We start from the raw sequence: 16,399 nt of genomic DNA, 5'->3' as shown, positions 1-16,399 counted from the left end.
AGTGTATTCTGGGAGCAGAACTCACATCCGGGCAAAAAAATCCACCTGCCCTTTATGAGGACATTGCCACGTGAGGAACGAAGATGGTCTCCAGACACACCTGGGGCCAGCGTGCTTCTCTAATATTCTGGCACGAGGCAGGGGGCTGTGTGGGCACAGGGCTCTGATAGCTTGCCTTGTCTCCCCCCTCTCTCCCCTAGGACACCCCCACCTCCTGGTTGCCATGGCAACAGCCTCACCAGCGCCCCCCCCATCCTGGCTCCCTACCCTTACCCCCAGGAGTGGCCCCTTGAGTCCCCCCCAAAGCCCCTGCTCCCTTGGGGGGCACTGGACCAAGGGGGCCCCACACTCACCGAGCCCCAGGCAGGAGACCCGCAGGCCCGACTTGCCCAGGTTCCTGGAAAACAAACTTGGTGTGAGTTCTCAGGAGTGGCACAGGACCTGGCAGCCAGGCGCAGGCCCCCCCCCCTTCCCCGTGCCCCATTCCTTGAGCCCCCCACCCTAGTCAATGCATCTTTTGAGGCTCTGAAGGCCACGGGTCCTTTGGAGAGAGTCCTACTGTAGCTCACCTGCCCCCTGGGGGTCAAGAGCCAACTGTCCACTTCCCGCCCCCCTGCCCCCACCCCTGCCACACACACACCACAGTTCGGCCATGGCCTGGGCCTTGCTGGTGCCCATGGTGGGGCCTGGAGAGCGCCCCAGAGAGAGGCTGGCAGAGTGGACAGTGTCTTGTTTCACGGGCGAAACAAGGCTGATGTAGGCGTGGCAGTGTTCTGCTGAGGACTGGATGCCCATCTGTCCCGGCACAGGCCGGCTGGGGGCCTGCGGGGGCAGCGACTCATCGAGGATCCTCCACAGCTCTGTGGGTCAGGCACCTTCCTTTTCCCAATATTCCCACTTGACCTGAGAGCATGCCGGACCCGCCCAGGAGCGGCGAAGCCAGGAGTCCACCCAGGCGGTCAGCTCCAAGAGCATGCTCCCCACCACGATGGCATGACCCTGTCCGCATTTACGGGGGACACAGGATGCGAGCTGCCCAGATGGGGAAGTTGGCCGGGGCAGGGTTGGAGTCCACTACCCTCAGGGGGACCCCACTGCCAGCATCTCAGTCCTGGGACCGGCCCCCGGGTGCAACACCCAGCCAGGCACCGGGCAGTCAGAGAGTTGTGACAGACCCAGAGGGTGAACCCCAGCCTCCGTCCCCGAGGGCCCCAGCTTTTCCCTGGGGGTACCCCACTTCCAACTTTAGTGGATGCTGTGTCCTCAGTTTCTCCACCCAAACGTGGCCCCCTCGGGCCCTCTGAAGCTTCGGTTTCCTGCTTCCAAGATCCACAGGTGGTTGTGGGAGGTGGGGAGGGGGTATGATAAACTTGTAAGCGGTTTGAAAACAGTTTCACGTGTCTCCAAATTTAAAGTAGTTCTGGAATGCGCAGGCTTCTGTTCAAATTTCCCATTAAAAAACCAGCCCGGCTGCCAGCCCACAGTTCCTGCAGGGAGGGCTGGGATTTTCCCTAAATAAAGTACAGAACAGAACAGCAGCTGGTTTCTCTTTCGGGGAGGGGGGCAGATGGAGCAGAGGCCCTGAAGCCAGAGCTCAAACCCTGGCTATGCGTCTTTGGGTGTGCGGTGTAACCTCGTGATGCCTCAGTGTGCCCCTCTGTAGAATGGGCTCACAGTGCCGGCCGAGAGGATGACACGAGATAACACGTGTTCCCCCGGGGCACAGAGTCACAGAACACGGACTCTGCATGTGTCCCACTTCCAAGAGACAGGGCACAGAACACAGACAGAGGCCTTTTTTTCCTCACGCGAGAAGCAATGGACCAGTCAAGTACTTTTTTTTCCCCCTAGGAATCAGTGAAATAACCTGAGGGTGCCCTCAGCATGTCTCGTATGTTCTGGCTGCTCTCAAGGAAGGCACGATGCGTGAGGTGAGGGACAGTCGCCATACGTATCGTGGTGACCCTTTCATAGTGCACAGACACACGTCAGATCTTTATGTGGTATACCTTAGCCTTACACAGTGTTACCACATTTCCAGAAGCCTGTGGGAAAATACTTGATTTAACTTCAGATCTGCTATGAGAAATTTAAAATAGAGTATGTATGAAATCCAAGGGCTGAGTGGTCAAAAGACGTGACTTGAGAGTTCTCTTACATTCTTTAAGCCGTGTGTGAATTGCTGTTGCTTGCTAGGCAGGAAGGTAATTTTTGTTTTGTTGTCTGTAAATACACTGGAATTAAAAAGTAATTAAAAAAAAAAAAAAAAGAAAGAAAGAAAGGCAAAGCACATCGCCTGTAGACCATGCATCAGGCCGGGCCGATTTCACGGTGCAGACAATTTTCCCCACGCTAGTTGGAAGGGACCCGTGGCGAGAAATCAGAGCATTGCTTAAAAGCAGTCTGGTAACGAAGCAAAAAGGATAGAGGACTCTGATCAGTGGTTCTTAACTGTGGGGAGGTCACAGGCCCCTTTGAGAAACTGATAAAGGCTACAGACCCCTTCCCTGGAAATGTGAAGGACACGAAAACCCCCAGAACCCCGTTAGCAATGCCCGGCGGGCAGCGGGGGGAGCGGTTCACAGGGCCCCGGGCACCTGCTCTCAATAAATCCAGGTGCTGGAAGGGAGGCTGAGCTCCCGACTCTGCAAAACCGGCTCCCACCTGTGACCGTGGGAAGCAGTTTCCCGGCCAGGCTCTGAGGAAGGCTAAGCGTTAGGTATGTCCTCTCGGAGTTCCCTTTTACCAGCATGGAACCAAATGCCTGAACGTGCTGCGCATTCAGGGAGACGAGCGGCGTTAGCAACAGGCAGATGAGGGTACAGAACGCCTGGCTGTGTCCACCTGGGTCTGTGGCTGAAACTCGCCCACCAGAAGGGGCTCCTCGCCTCCGACCCAGGCTCTCCAGCTGCTTTTCCACCCACCGCCCACAGGAATAATCGAATGAAACTAGGACACCGCGTGATGCTGCAATTACCCCGCTCAAGTTGTCTCCCTGATAAAATGATGGTATTAGTTTTGCCATCGCTGCCAGGCCTCGGGAGAAGGGATGAGAAGGGACAGGGTACCTCCGGGCGAAAAGCTTTACAAACATGACTGCTCCGCGACGGGGGGGGGGGGGCGGCCCCAGACATCTCAGCCTCAGCTGGACCGGGGCTGGGGACCAGGCCACTTTCTGATCAGCTGTCATACGGAAGAGGGAGGAGGGAACATACCTGTTCACGGGTCTGCTGCACTCACAGACTCCAGGCTCCCTAAGAACAGGCCTGGATTTCTGGGCCTTCGTCCTCAGACTGCAGCTGACCTTCGCAGGGTCTCAGGGCTGCTTGTTGGGAAACTGGGGGGTGGGAAGCCCAGGCCCTGAGGCCAGGCCCCGCTGCTTACTCACAGGGCTTGGCATCACGCCTCTCCCACCACGGAGCCCCTCTTGGGCCCTCCGGCAAGAATGTGACGCTCTGGCCACCCACCTTTTGTTCCCTCAGCACCAAAGGGTGTGGCTGGAGGCCTCCCCCACCTCTGGCCAGCTTCCTAAGGTGATCGGAGTTGGGGGCAAATAACCAGGCCCCCTGCAGCCCTCATCTGCACCCAAGCCATGGCGCTGGGACAGTCACTATGCAGCAACCCCAGGAGGGGCAGGTATCTACCTGTAAGGCAGGTGCCCTGTGCTCACCGAGGGTAGGTACCCAATGGTTTGGACTCTGGCTCCCACTTCAGCTTCTAGGCAACTACGTTTCCTTTAGAGGTAGAACCCGCCTTCCTCCCCCGACCACTGTAGTCCAGAAAAGCTCACCAGGCCACATGTAAGGACAGATGTGGGGGGGTCCCATAATTAGGAAGTGCTGGGGCTGGGATCCGAACCCAGCCTCTTGGACTGCAAACCCCCTTATCATCCGTCTCGCCCTCCCTGCCTCCAGCATGTGTCATACCTGAACACACAAGTACACACACACACACGCATGTGCAAATATATGCATACATGTGCCCACGTGTGTACTCACACACAGATATGCACACACACATACATATGCACACGCGGTAATCCTGAGCGACCAGGCTCTTTGAGATTTACTCCTTAATCGACCACAGGATCTTAGGAGGGAAACCATGTGAATAGCCATATTTTCCATTTACACAGCACTTTACATTTTAAGAAATGATCTCACTCACATTAACTCCTTTAATGATCCCGGGACTGACGTAAAAGTATCAGCCCGTAACAGGTACCTAGCTTGAAACACATAGTCTGTTTACTCTTAGCTTTTGATCCCAACTTAACAAAAGGAGATAAGCCGGCTGGGCTCCAAGACTGGAGAATTCCAATCTGGATGGTCCTCCTCAAGCTTGGAGGCTGGGAACACAAGCCTTTTTACACCAAAGGCTCATAAAGAATTATCAAACACCCCCAAGGACCCAGGGAAGGAAGGGATACAGGCAGAGGCGCAAAAGAAATCAGAGTTACTCCAAAATTCATCTCCGGGAGGCATGGAACTCCACACGGTTCTTTCACGCGAGGTCTGACTTTAGGCATTGGTTTTGGGGGAGGTTCAAGCTAAACATCTCAGGTGTTAGGAGTGAATCTCCCATTACTTTTCAAGTTGTCAGCACCACCAGCTAGACACCCAGACACTCTCCTCAAATACAACTAGAATCTTCTGTGGCTCTTTTCGAGCCTATGTGACTCTTTCGGGTCCAGCCGCGGCAGATTATTTGCTGTAACATCATCTCCCAGGAATATCATTCTAGAAAGGCCTAAGGGTGGACATACAGAAACACTCATAGTAAGAAAGGCCAGACTGCCAAGCAAGGTGCCCTCCGGCCTTGACCCCAGGGGTCCTTGGTACAAAGCGGGGACTCTCCTCTTCCACCTGGGTGCATGTGCCCAGCATCTGAGCAAGGCCCAGGGTGGACAAGGGGTGACATCCAAGGAGGGGGAGGAAGGTCCCTGCCCCTGACGCTCATGCTCTGCACCCTTTCCACGTACCGGCGGACTGAGCCCAGGCAGACGTACACAGCGCAATCTGGGCTAAGCCACCAGCAGGAGGGTCCAGATGCCGCTCTGTGCCCTGCCGAGTGGTGGTCCTGCCTGTGGAGGACCCCGGCCTGGGGTCTGGAAGATGAGTTTCATCACATGGTTCACCCAGTGGTCCCTGAATAGCAAACCAACGCTTGTCATGAGGGCCTAACTGCAAAGACCACCTAGGGGAGGGCATGGAGGGCAGGAGGCCCTCTGGCAGGTGTTGGCGGTGGTCCCCAGGAAGAGAAAGCATCCCTGAGTCTTGGAAACCATCACATGGATGGTTTGGCTACTGTTACCACCGCCCACTGCCCCCACTCCCCAACAAAAGAAACAAACGGGCAGAAGGAAGAGAAACCATCATACATCTTAGCCCTGTGGTGGTGAAGAAAGAAATCTGGGGCTGAACGTGAGCCAAGCCTCGACGTTGTTTCTCACCCAGTCCACCCAGTGCTAGGAGCTCTTCCCCCCGCCCCCTCTGCCACCTCTTAGCACGCAGAGTGTCCAAATCTGACAATGGATTGCAGATTTCCCCGGCTCTCCCTGATGGGGGTGGTGGGGAGGCAGCCTCGACCCCGAGAAGCCACCCCCGGAGCCCGTACCTATATTTCATCCCTGGCTGCTTCACGCTGGCGTCACCGGCACACGGGAGGCTCTGCATTGACAGGTGTCCCAGGCTCCGGGCCACCATGGCCACGGCGCGGAAGCGGCCACGGGAGCCCAGGCTGGGGCTGCTGGCAGCCGGCCGGCCCAGCCGCTCCTCGGGGCCCCGGCCCTTGAGGCTGTGCTCCGAGCACACAAAAGACACCTGCATGCCAAGGCTGGGGCCCAGCTCCTGGCTGTGTCCCCCTCCTTCTGGGCTCTGAAGTCAACTGCCCCTAGAAGTCCTCCTGTTCCCAGGACAAGGCTTTATCCCAGAAAGCCAGGAAGCTGCGAGGCGCTCCTTCCGGAAGCGAGGATTTCCCAAGGCAACGAGAGAAAAATCCTGTGCGGTGTCCGAGAGAAGGGAATCGAATGTCCAGAAGCATGCGAGGAAAGACCTTATCGGAGGGAACTCAGAAATCCAGGTGGGGGCGGTGCCATTTTTCCTCCGCTCACATCCTTCTCGGCTCTGCTGGTCCTTCCCCTGCACTCACCCTGGTCTGGCTCTGGCTGCCAGAGTCCCCAGGCCGGCGGTGTCCGGCAGGGCTGGGCTGCAGGTTACTCCCGACCTCCGCGTGACATCGCCCTCCTCCAGGGGAGAGGGGAGAAGGGAGGGCGCCTCCCGTCAGGGTGGTGGCCTGGGGGCTGCCGGGGGCGGGGGGGGGGGGTTCAGGGGAGCAGCTGTTTCCCCAGGCTTCCCAGAGTCCAACTCCTGGCTCTACACACCACGGGCCGTCGGGCGCCCCCGCCAAGTAAATTAGGTGACCGGTGGGAAGCGCAGGAGGCATCTAGCGATTCATTATTAATGACGCGGATGCTCCGCCGCCCGCCCTGGCCGATCCCCGGGAGGCTGGCCCTGGCTGCTCCAGGCTGACAGCCGCTGGGCCAGGACGGGGACAGGCAGCCAGACGTGGGCCACCCCCCCCCCAACCCCCCCAGCTGCCTCTGGTTCTCGCCCCGCAAAGTGGGGCTTCCACCAGCACGAGGAGAAGGAGAATCACCCGAAATGTGGAGAAAAGACCTCTCCGTCTAGACGACCCGAGGAGAGAAGCCTGGGGGTCGTGGGGCCAGAGATCTGAGAAGTTCAGGCACTCCACAGTTCTTAGCTCACAGCAGACACTCAGTAAATGCCTCTGGAACGTATGCGTGAATGCATGAGTGAATGAGGACACCCGTCCCCGTGACCCCAGCCTTCTTTCCCACACTCGTGGGTTCAGGATGGACTTGGGAGCAAGGCTCTCCTCCTGGAACAAAGCTCATGGGGTTTCCTGAAACCCAAGGAGATTTCCTCCCCCCCCCCCCCCATGGCAGGAGGGACTGGCTTTGTCCTCTGACCCCAAACATGCCACCTTCATCCTGTGAGGTGAGCCCTGGCCAAAGCTGCCTTTTGGGGTCTTTCTTGCCATGCAGGAGGGGGCAGAGAAAGAGCTAGATGGGAGACAGGTGATCAGGGTCTAGTTCAGGCTCTGCTGTTAATTTGCTGTGTGATCGCAGGCAAGGGGCCTGCCCTCTCTGGGCCTCCACTGACAAAGTGACAGACGTGGTCTGAGAAGCCTCTCTGTCTCTCTCGGCTTGGACCCACAGGGCCCTTCCCAACCAGCTGACTGTCCAAAGATGAATCCGCCTAAAGATGTTCACGATGGATGGTGCCTGAACTCGCTCTCAGCCTCGGCCCTGCCTTTTTGACACAGAAGTTAAGAATAAAACCTTGCTCCTGTCTGGCCTCCCTGCTCCTGAGCTGGGCATCCTCGGGCAAGAGACCTCGTCTCTGGGCCTCAGTGTCCTCAGTGTCCAATGCAGAACACAGAGCACGGTCAGATCACAAATGGTATGGAATGATCCCTCAGCAGGAAGGAAGGGCTTTTTGTAAGTTTTTTAAAAATTTATTTTATTTTTTATTTTAGAGAGAGAGAGAGCATGAATGGGGGAGAGGGGCAGAGGCAGACAGAGAGAGAGAATCTCAAGCAGACTTCACACTCAGCAGAGTGCCTGATGTCCGGCTTGATCCCAAGACCCTGGGATCATGGCCTGAGCCGAAATCAAGAGTCAGACCCTCAACTGACTGAGCCACCTGAGCGCCCCGAAGGAAGGGCTTTTTGGAGGTGGCAGTTGGTACAGGCCCGTGTGCAAGACTCTACCTCCACCTCTGCACTGGTCACTGTACCCCTTTTGACCCCCTCAGGGCCACAGGCCTGACGCAGCAGCAGGAGACACACCCTGAGGGTGATACCTGGACCAGGGATGGAGTTGGGGCCTTCGCCAAGGCAGCCCTGGCAGGTCACAGACACCACTTACACAGGCCAGCAGGGGGCCCTCAGGACCCAGAGGCCCAGCTCTGCCTTAGTCTCTTACCTGCCCACATAAGCCACAGGCCTGCTTGGCCCTCCCTGAGCCTCTCGAATGGGCAGGGCCTGAGAAGATCAAAGGGCAACCTATAGTGCCGAGCCCCTCCACGAGCGGGGCCCTGGCCTTCAGGGAGCCCACAGGCCTGCCAAAGAGGCTGCAGGGGCAAAGCCTGCCTCTGTTCCTCCCGGGAGGGGAGTTTGTTACAAATACAGATGCCTGGGTCCCCCCTGATCTACTGAATCAGCAGCTTTGGGGCTGGGCTTGGGAAGCTGTGTTTCATCAAGAGCTTCTGGTTGTGCTGTGTACCTGGTCTAGGGGATGTGGAAACCCTCTACTTCTTTCTTCCTTATATATTTCATCTCTCTGCGCTCTGGCAAACTATCAGATCTGGCATCTTACCATTCCTCAGAGGTGCCTCAGATGGTGTGCTTTAGGCAGCACCAAGTTAAGTGAGAATCACAATGACTTAGTCACCACAGTGGGTAAAATATCATCTGCTCCACCATGCAACTCAGCAATTCCACTCCTAGGTATGTGCTCAGAGAACCGAAAACATATGCCCACACAAACACTTGAACACAAATGTCCACAGCAGCATTATTCATCATTGCCCCAAAGTGGAAATAACCAACATGTTCATCCACTGACAAACTGATAAACACAATATGGTCTGCCTGCCAATACAACAGGATGTTACTCAGCCATACAAAGGAATAAAGCACCGATATATGCTACAACACAGATGAACCTTGAAAACATTATGCTGAGTGAGATAAGCCAGTCACGAAGGCCATATAGTATATGATTCCATTTATATGAAATGTTCAGAATAGGCCAATTCACAGCTATCATAGAAATCTGAGACATAGCTTTCTGTCTCAGAAAGTAGCTTAGTGGTTGCCAGGACCTGGGGGGCAGGAATTGGGAACTGGGGAGTGATAGCTAATGTGGGTATAGTGTTTCTTTTTGGGGTGCTTAAGATGTTCTAAAGTTGATTGTGGTGAGTTTTCCACAACTCTAGGAATATACTAAAATCACTGAACTGTATACTTTATTGTTATTTTTTTAAAAGTTTATTTATTTTGAGAGAGAGAGAGACTGAAGGGGAGGGCAGAGAGAGGGGGAGAGAGAATCCAAGCAGGCTCCACACTGTCAGTGCAGAGCCTGATTCAGGGCTCAAACTCACAAACCGTGAGATCATGACCTGAGCTGAAACCAAGAGTCAGATGCTTAACTGACTGAGCCACCCAGATGCCCCGTGAACTGTACACTTTAAACATATGTATGGCATATGAATTATATCCCCATAAAGCTGTTGCCCCCCAAAATGCCACCTGCCTCAAAAGTCTCTGGGCCTCAGTCCCACTCTTGCTCCCTGTGAGAGCATCCTTCCTGTTTGTCTGCCTTTGAAGTCCTCCTTGCCCTCTGATATCACCTCAGAGAAGCCAGCTCCCTAAGCACATGTAACCCTTTCCTTCTCCAAGTGCCAACGACGCTCTACCCAGCGACACATCAGGGGGCTGGGAACCACTCGCCGGTTCCTCTCTGCAAGACGCACTCCTTTCAGACGTCAGCAGGACTCCTGAGCAGGGCCTGGTGATAGAGCCCCAGCCCTCACTCCATCCCATTGTAGTGTGTCATAGAAATGATGAATATTTGACCTCAGCACTCCCCTGGGGAAACCCAGGGCAAACAGGTGCTGTCCTCAGCAGAGAACTGCCAGGCGGAGCAGGTAGGTTTTTAAAGGCCGGCCAGAATCTGTAACTTTCCACTTGTCCCAAACAGGGGTCACGACTTGCAATACTCCTAGGAGGTCGCAAGAATTAGGCAAGAGGGGAAAAGCTGGAAGCTTAAACCCTTGACCAGAATTTGCCATGGTTAAATGTCAGCCCCAAAGGGCTGCTCCTTTCGAACGTGTTTAGGTCAAGAGGGTGAATTCCAGACCTGCGTTGCTCGACTTGAAATGGGCTTTGAGCAGAAGCGTCAGTGTGGCTGGTGGATTTGGATACAGAACCGTTTCTGTGGTGCTTTTTCTGCCCCTGTGGTACCTGCTGTTGTGAAAACAAGGCAGCTAGTTCCTGCTGTGATTAGAGGCAGGGCCACCCCAACTCAAAGCTCTCCTCTTTGTCCACAGAATGCCACTATAGAGAGCTTCTGAGAATAGAAGCTCCTGGCTCAGCCACCTGGGATCCACCCTGTGCCCCACCTGCCCCGGGAGCTCATGGAGAGACAGGAAAGCTGGGGCCCAGGCAGCCTGTTCCTCCAAAATGGTGACAGCCTCACAGTGGGGAGGTGATGGGCACTCTCCCCATGCAGGGTGACGCCCACGGAGGCCTCGAGGTCTGGAGCAAAAGTTTTAAAGATGGCTTTTAAAAGCCCAGATGGCTGGGGCGCCCGGGTGGCTCAGCCGGTTAAGCATCTGACTTCGGCTCAGGTCATGATCTCCCAGTTTATGGGTTCGAGCCCCGCGTCGGACTCTGTGCTGACAGCCTGGAGCCTGCTTCAGATTCTGTGTCTCCCTCTCTCTCTCCCTCTCTCTCTGCCCCTCTCCTCCTCCTGCTCTGTCTCTGTCTCAAAAAGAAATAAACATTGAAAAAATAAAAATAAATAAAATAAAAGCGCAGACTGCAATAATCACTCAAGAGTGAGGACGAGCGGCTGCGTCCTGTAGAGGCCCGGGTGCCTCCCCTGTACCAGCGAGGCTGCCTGGACCGTGCCGAATGGAGGGTGTTGTGCACCCATAGGTGACTTCTTGCCCAAGGAGGTGGGGGGGGGGAATGCTGACAAGTTGGGGGCTGCTCCAGTGGGGCAGTGGGATGGGAGGTCCTTGGCCCCTGAGGTTTCTAAGAGCAAAAGGTGGCAGACCAGTGACCTTCCTTGAGGAGGTGTCGTCTGGCAGGTAAGAGCCGAAGACTTCTCGGGGGCTTCCTTCAGGACCTCATACCCCAGTCACCAGAAGGGGAAAAGGGCTAAGTGGCTCCCAATCAGCTCCTTTTGCTTCTTAGTTGATGCGTGTACAAAGCGGTTGTGCAAGCCCTGAGTAAGTGTTTCTGGTACGTTTCTGCCTCATCGCCAGGAGCACCTCCGAGGCACCAACAATGGCCACCGCACTATCAACGAAACGGTGCTCACTGAGCCGTCCTGCCAAGCCCTTTTTGTGTAGCTGAACTCCCACCGCACCCTGCCACACCCCGGGGAAACTGAGGCACAGAGGGGTCAAGCAAGGAAGGCAGACGCTGGCTCCGCCCTCATTCACGGGGGTGGCAGGGTGGGAAGTGAGCGGGGTGAGCAGGGCCCCTCCCATGGAGCGGCTCCCGCTCTTAGAGCCCCGGATTAAAGGGTGAGGGCTGGGGGGCAGTCCCGGGGGGCTGCCTGGTGCTGTCTGTGGATTGGATCGGGCTGTGCTGACCCTGCCTTTCTAGGTGGACAATACAGAACCAAGCATCCTGGTCCCCATCCTTGTCCAACGAGAGGGGTGGATCCCCTCAGACCTCGGGGTGGAGGCCTGGGGGTCTGGACTGCTAACAGCTAGGCCCCTGATTCCCGAGGCCAGGCGGGCTGTGCTGTCAGCTGGTTACAGCACAATCCACTGGTGGAGGTGTTAGGCCCGCCGCGGCCCTTCCTATTCCGTGGCGGGCGCGGTGGCTGCTATGCCGACCCCGTGGCCCGGCCGGCCCTCCACGGAGACCCACAAGTCACCCACGCCGGCCATCCTCCCAGCTCCTGGTGGCGTCGGAGCGGCTCTTCCCTAAGACCGGCTGGTCTCGCCTCCTCCCTCCTCTTTCCCTTCCCTCCCTTCCACATCTGCTCCTTGTCCGCACAGGACAGGGGAGCCACATCCCCAGGACCAGAGTTTCTCTCCCACCCACAGCCAAGCCTGGAGCTCTCAGTGATGTCACTGCCTAATGCAGTCCTCCAGACGATTCCGTGAGGAATGCCTGTGGTCTCCACTCTCCAGACTGGGAACTGAGACACAGAGAGGCCAGGTGACTCATCCAAGGTCACAAAGGTACCTGCAGGGAGCCCGGATTCCTCCCGGGACACTCCCCCGGGCCCCTGTAGCCTCAAGGAGTTGACTTAGCCCTTGGGACCTGTTGTGGGTGGGAATGCATCCCCCAAAACATGCTGAGGTCCTGACTCCCGTATCTGTGAGCTTATTTGGGAGTAGGGTCTTTGTAGAAGTAGTCAGGTAAAGGTGAGGTTGTCCCGGAGCAGCGTGGGCCCGAAATCCAATGCCTGGTGTCCTTGTGAGGAGATGGGCAGATACACATAGACGGAAAATAGCCACGTGAAGACAGAGGCAGAGACCGGAGCGTCTATGAGCCAAGGGACACCGGGGACACTGGCAGCCACCAGGAGCTGGACGAGGCAGGGAGGGGTCGTCTCCTGGAGCCCTCAGAGGGCATGGGGTCCTGCCCTCACCTGGATTTCAGACTTTTGGCTTCTAGAGCTGTGAGAGAATGTTGTTTTAGGCCACCACTTGTGGTATTTCATTGTGGCAGAGGCAGGAACGCAGTATAGGACATTTTTCAAGGTGGACTTGTCCCCCACTTAGCTTCTGAGATTGGTTCACATGTCATCCCTCTCTGGCCTCTGCTCTTTTTCTCCTGCCCCCCCCCCCCCCCACCGGGTCCTCTGAATCACACCTGTCCTGCCCACCTGCCCTCTGAGGCACACCTGGATTCTCAGCTCTTTCAGGAAGCCCTCTCTGATGGCCCACCTGCAAGGGATCTCCTACGAATAACTGAACAGCTACGTAGAATCCGCTCTGGGAACCTGACCACAAATCAAATAGTGCCTGGTGACAAGTGCTGACTCGTGGCAAGAGCCCATGGTCTAGGGTCCGAACCCGCAGGTGTACCAGGGGCTGATGACCAAGCTTCACTGCCCAGGGCTCCCCCCACCCCCCTCCACATCTGGGCTGCAACAGAGACGCAGACCCAGCCTCCAGAACCGTGGTCGAGGAAGCAGCAGGAAGGAGACACATTTTACAGGGGAATATTCTAGCAAGGGGGTTGAGGCCAGCAGCATTCAATACCACCCAGGCCATACCCATAGAGGCTCCAGATGTTCTAGGTGCTGGGAACAGACAAAAGCCCTGCTCTTAGGGAGTGCAGATAAGAGGTACAGCAGGGGGATGTGAGGATGACCACAGGACAGGACAGTGCACTCGAGGACCGCCTGCGAGGATGTTATTAGACGAGGCACTTGGGGAAGTCTCCCAGAGGACCAAGATGTGACTGACGGAGGGAGCCAGCTGTGAGAAGATCTGGGGGACGAGAATGTGCAAGGGCCCTGAGGATGGACGGAGCTTAGCATCTTCGAGATACAGAAGGAAGGAGCCTCCTGAGTGGGAGGGAGAGGGGTCTAAGCTGAAATCAGAGCAGGCAAGGGACCGCGTGGGTCTGGGGGGATTTGGGGTTCATTCCCGGTGCCACATCTCTGAGGCCACATCTCTGGACCCTCCCGTTGCTACCACCAGGTGGGTGTGGGGAGGGGAGCTTACACATGCACTGTGCGGATTTAAAAATTCGATGCATTTTTTTTTTTTTTTTTTTTTTAATCACAAGAGTTGAGGAAAGCTAAAAAGCGGAGGAAGTTAACACGAAGGCTTTTCCCAAGCTGCAGGCTCGGTTCGGCAGATAAAACGCCCGGGCCTGGGGCACAGCTGTCCCCTTGCTTATCTGAAGGCATTATCTTTTTTACATTAATATTTAAGACCGAGTTTAACAGAGTCGCAGCCCTACTGCTGGTGGGGACTTTAACTGTGGAACGGCATTTATCTGGGATCTTTAATAACTGCTGGTGTTAGTTGTGGAGACCCCTGTTTCCAGATAACTGCAACCCCCCTGGATGCAGCAAGATCAAATCCGCCAGATAAAGAAAGGGCCGCGTGGGTGTGACAGCCTTTGGCCCATCAACTGCTAAAGACACGGTGGTTTTCTGTTCTCCTCTGCAACTTGGGAAGCGAGTTTTCTCTGGGTACTTAGCTCCCTGGTCAGTTCCCCACATTTCAGATGTGGCCCAGATTTTCTGGTGGCTGAGTGGGGGGGGGTCAGGCAAATAAGATTTGTCCTTGTCCCCATACCCACCCATGTTAGTGTCCCGGGGCTCCCATAACAGAGCACCACAAACGGGGATTCAAAGAACAGAAATGGATTCTCTCCCAGTTCTGAAGGCCAGACGTCTAAGAGCCAGATGTGGGCAGGGCCGTCTCCCTCCAGAGGCTCCAGGGGACCACGCTCCCGGCCTCTTCCAGCTTCTGGTGGCTGCAGGCATTCCCAGGTTCGTGGCCACGACACTCTACTCTCTGCCTCCACCACCACGTGGCTTCTTCCCTGTGTGTCTTCACATGGTATTCTTACAAGGACGCCTGTCATTGTAGTTAGGGTCCACCCTATTCCAGCTGGGCCTTGTCTTTTTTTCTTTTTTTAATGTTTATTTATTTATTTTGAGAGACAGAGAGTGAGCCAGGGAGAGGCAGAGAGAGAGAGAGGGAGACAGAGAATCCCAAGCAGGCTCCGCAGCTGTCAGCACAGCACCCAGCGTGGGTCTTGAACCCACGAACTGTGAGATCATGACCCAAGCTGAAACCAAGAGCCAGACGTTTAACCGACTGAGCCACCGAGGCCCCCCCCCCAGTAGGGCCTCATCTTAACTGATCACATGGGCAATGGCCCTATTGGCAAACAAGGTCACATTCTGAGGTTCAGGGTTCAGGTTCAGGTTCATGAAATTTTGGGGACACGATGCACTCCACTGCAACCGCCATCATAAACTGTATCCACAGTGGAGGGGGCTGGGGTCTTCCCAGGGGAGGAGGCCGAGCTCCAGCCGCCCCACCTCACCCTACAGCCCTCTACCTTCCTTGCTCTGGCCCAGCTACCCGGGCCTTCTCTTTGCTCCTCAGATGTCCCCCTGTCTCCTTGGCCTGGAAGGTTCTACCCCACATCTTCAAATGTCTCCCTTTCAGATGGTTAAGGTCTGGGCTGTGCCTGGCCTCTCTCACGCCCTTGGGTGGTGGCTTGCTTTTTTCTCTGCTTCCCCACATGAGGACGCACCAGCTGTGAGGGTGGGGACCCTGTCCATCTTGTTTGTGTGGCTTCTGGCCGGTTGCCTGGAGTTAACAGACCCTTAACAAACATCTCCTGAATTAAGGACAAATATTAACGGCCAGTGCTCCTCCCTGCCCCCCATTTCTCAGTCTTGAGAAATCTCCATTAGAATTAGGACTTACTGGGGCCAAAGTAGCTGACGCTTTGTCCCTCCCACACAGCTGGATTCAGAATACAAAACCTTATGAATTCTGCCACCTAATGGACTCCGAGAAGAAGTGTTTTGTTTCTTTAAATGGCAACCACGCGTTCAAAAAATGAACCGAAGGTCCAGACACACTGTCCACAGGAGAAAATGTTAAGCAACAGGTCTCTACTCTCCTCCCCACAGAACAGCCAGAAAACCCCGGGAGGCCTGTGTTAGATGGAAGCCAAGGGTCTAGGGCTGCCAGATCAACCACGGGACACCCAGTTCAGTCTGAACTTCAGATAAACAACGTTTTAGCATAAGTATGACCCAGATATTGTGTGGGATATACTTATACTAAAAAAAGGAAATGTTTATTTGAAATTCAAATTTTTTTTTTAAATTTTTTTTTTTCAACGTTTATTTATTTTTGGGACAGAGAGACACAGAGCATGAACGGGGGAGGGGCAGAGAGAGTGGGAGACACAGAATCGGAAACAGGCTCCAGGCTCTGGGCCATCAGCCCAGAGCACGACGCGGGGCTCGAACTCACGGAGCGCGAGATCGTGACCTGGCTGAAGTCGGACGCTCAACCGACTGCGCCACCCAGGCGCCCCTGAAATTCAAATTTAACAAAGGAGCAAAGCTGCATATACGTAAGGTATGAATGCAAACACCAGCTCTGGGGTTCTTTGGCCATTTCTCCGAGGCTTTCACAGGAGAAAGTGGGCCGGCCGCCGGAGCTCTGCCCCAGATGCTGAATTCAAAGATGAGCCAGCCAAAGGGAACGTCCTTCTGAAGTTCCAAGGAGAGTGAGCCCGACGTGCCTATCACCCAGAGAACACAGGGGACATGAAGCCACAGCCTTTGCTCTGGACCCAAGCGTAGGTGCTAATTCAGAGGCTGCCTGTTGAAAGCCGCTTCCCACGAGGACAGCCCAGCTTAAGGTCAGATGGGGGGCGGGGGAGCACATCTTTGCCCCCAGGACCCAGCCTGGGATTCTGATACCAGGATGAATTTGTTGTTAGAGATGACCAGAGACGTTCTCGTTAATTCATGTCTAGCCAACCCCTCATGATTAATTTGTCCCAGTGGTGCCTCAAGAAAAATGAAACGATGCATCTAACCCCTGCTGCAAAGCGTTTTCAGGAAACC

General features: G+C 55.4%; 1 protein-coding gene across 10 annotated transcripts in view; it reads right to left on the bottom strand.

The window, feature by feature from the left end:
• KCNAB2 (potassium voltage-gated channel subfamily A regulatory beta subunit 2) overlaps nt 1-16,399 on the bottom strand; it is an 82,249-nt gene that overhangs the window by 22,726 nt on the left and 43,124 nt on the right. For 8 of the 10 annotated variants that reach the window (XM_040459635.1, XM_040459652.1, XM_040459645.1 and 5 more), the window contains one exon: nt 354-397. In XM_040459635.1, coding sequence (XP_040315569.1) covers nt 354-397 — 44 coding nt within the window. Of the gene's footprint in view, nt 1-353; nt 398-5,616; nt 5,844-16,399 lie in introns of those variants that run through there. The other 2 variants (XM_040459625.1, XM_040459634.1) reach the window with 1 other exon arrangement.

This window comes from Herpailurus yagouaroundi, unplaced genomic scaffold (genome assembly GCF_014898765.1).
Source record: "Herpailurus yagouaroundi ecotype Mexico unplaced genomic scaffold, PumYag 77, whole genome shotgun sequence".
NCBI lineage: Eukaryota > Metazoa > Chordata > Mammalia > Carnivora > Felidae > Herpailurus > Herpailurus yagouaroundi.
Note: the sequence above shows the minus strand (reverse complement) of the source record. Positions and strands in the feature narration are given on the sequence as shown.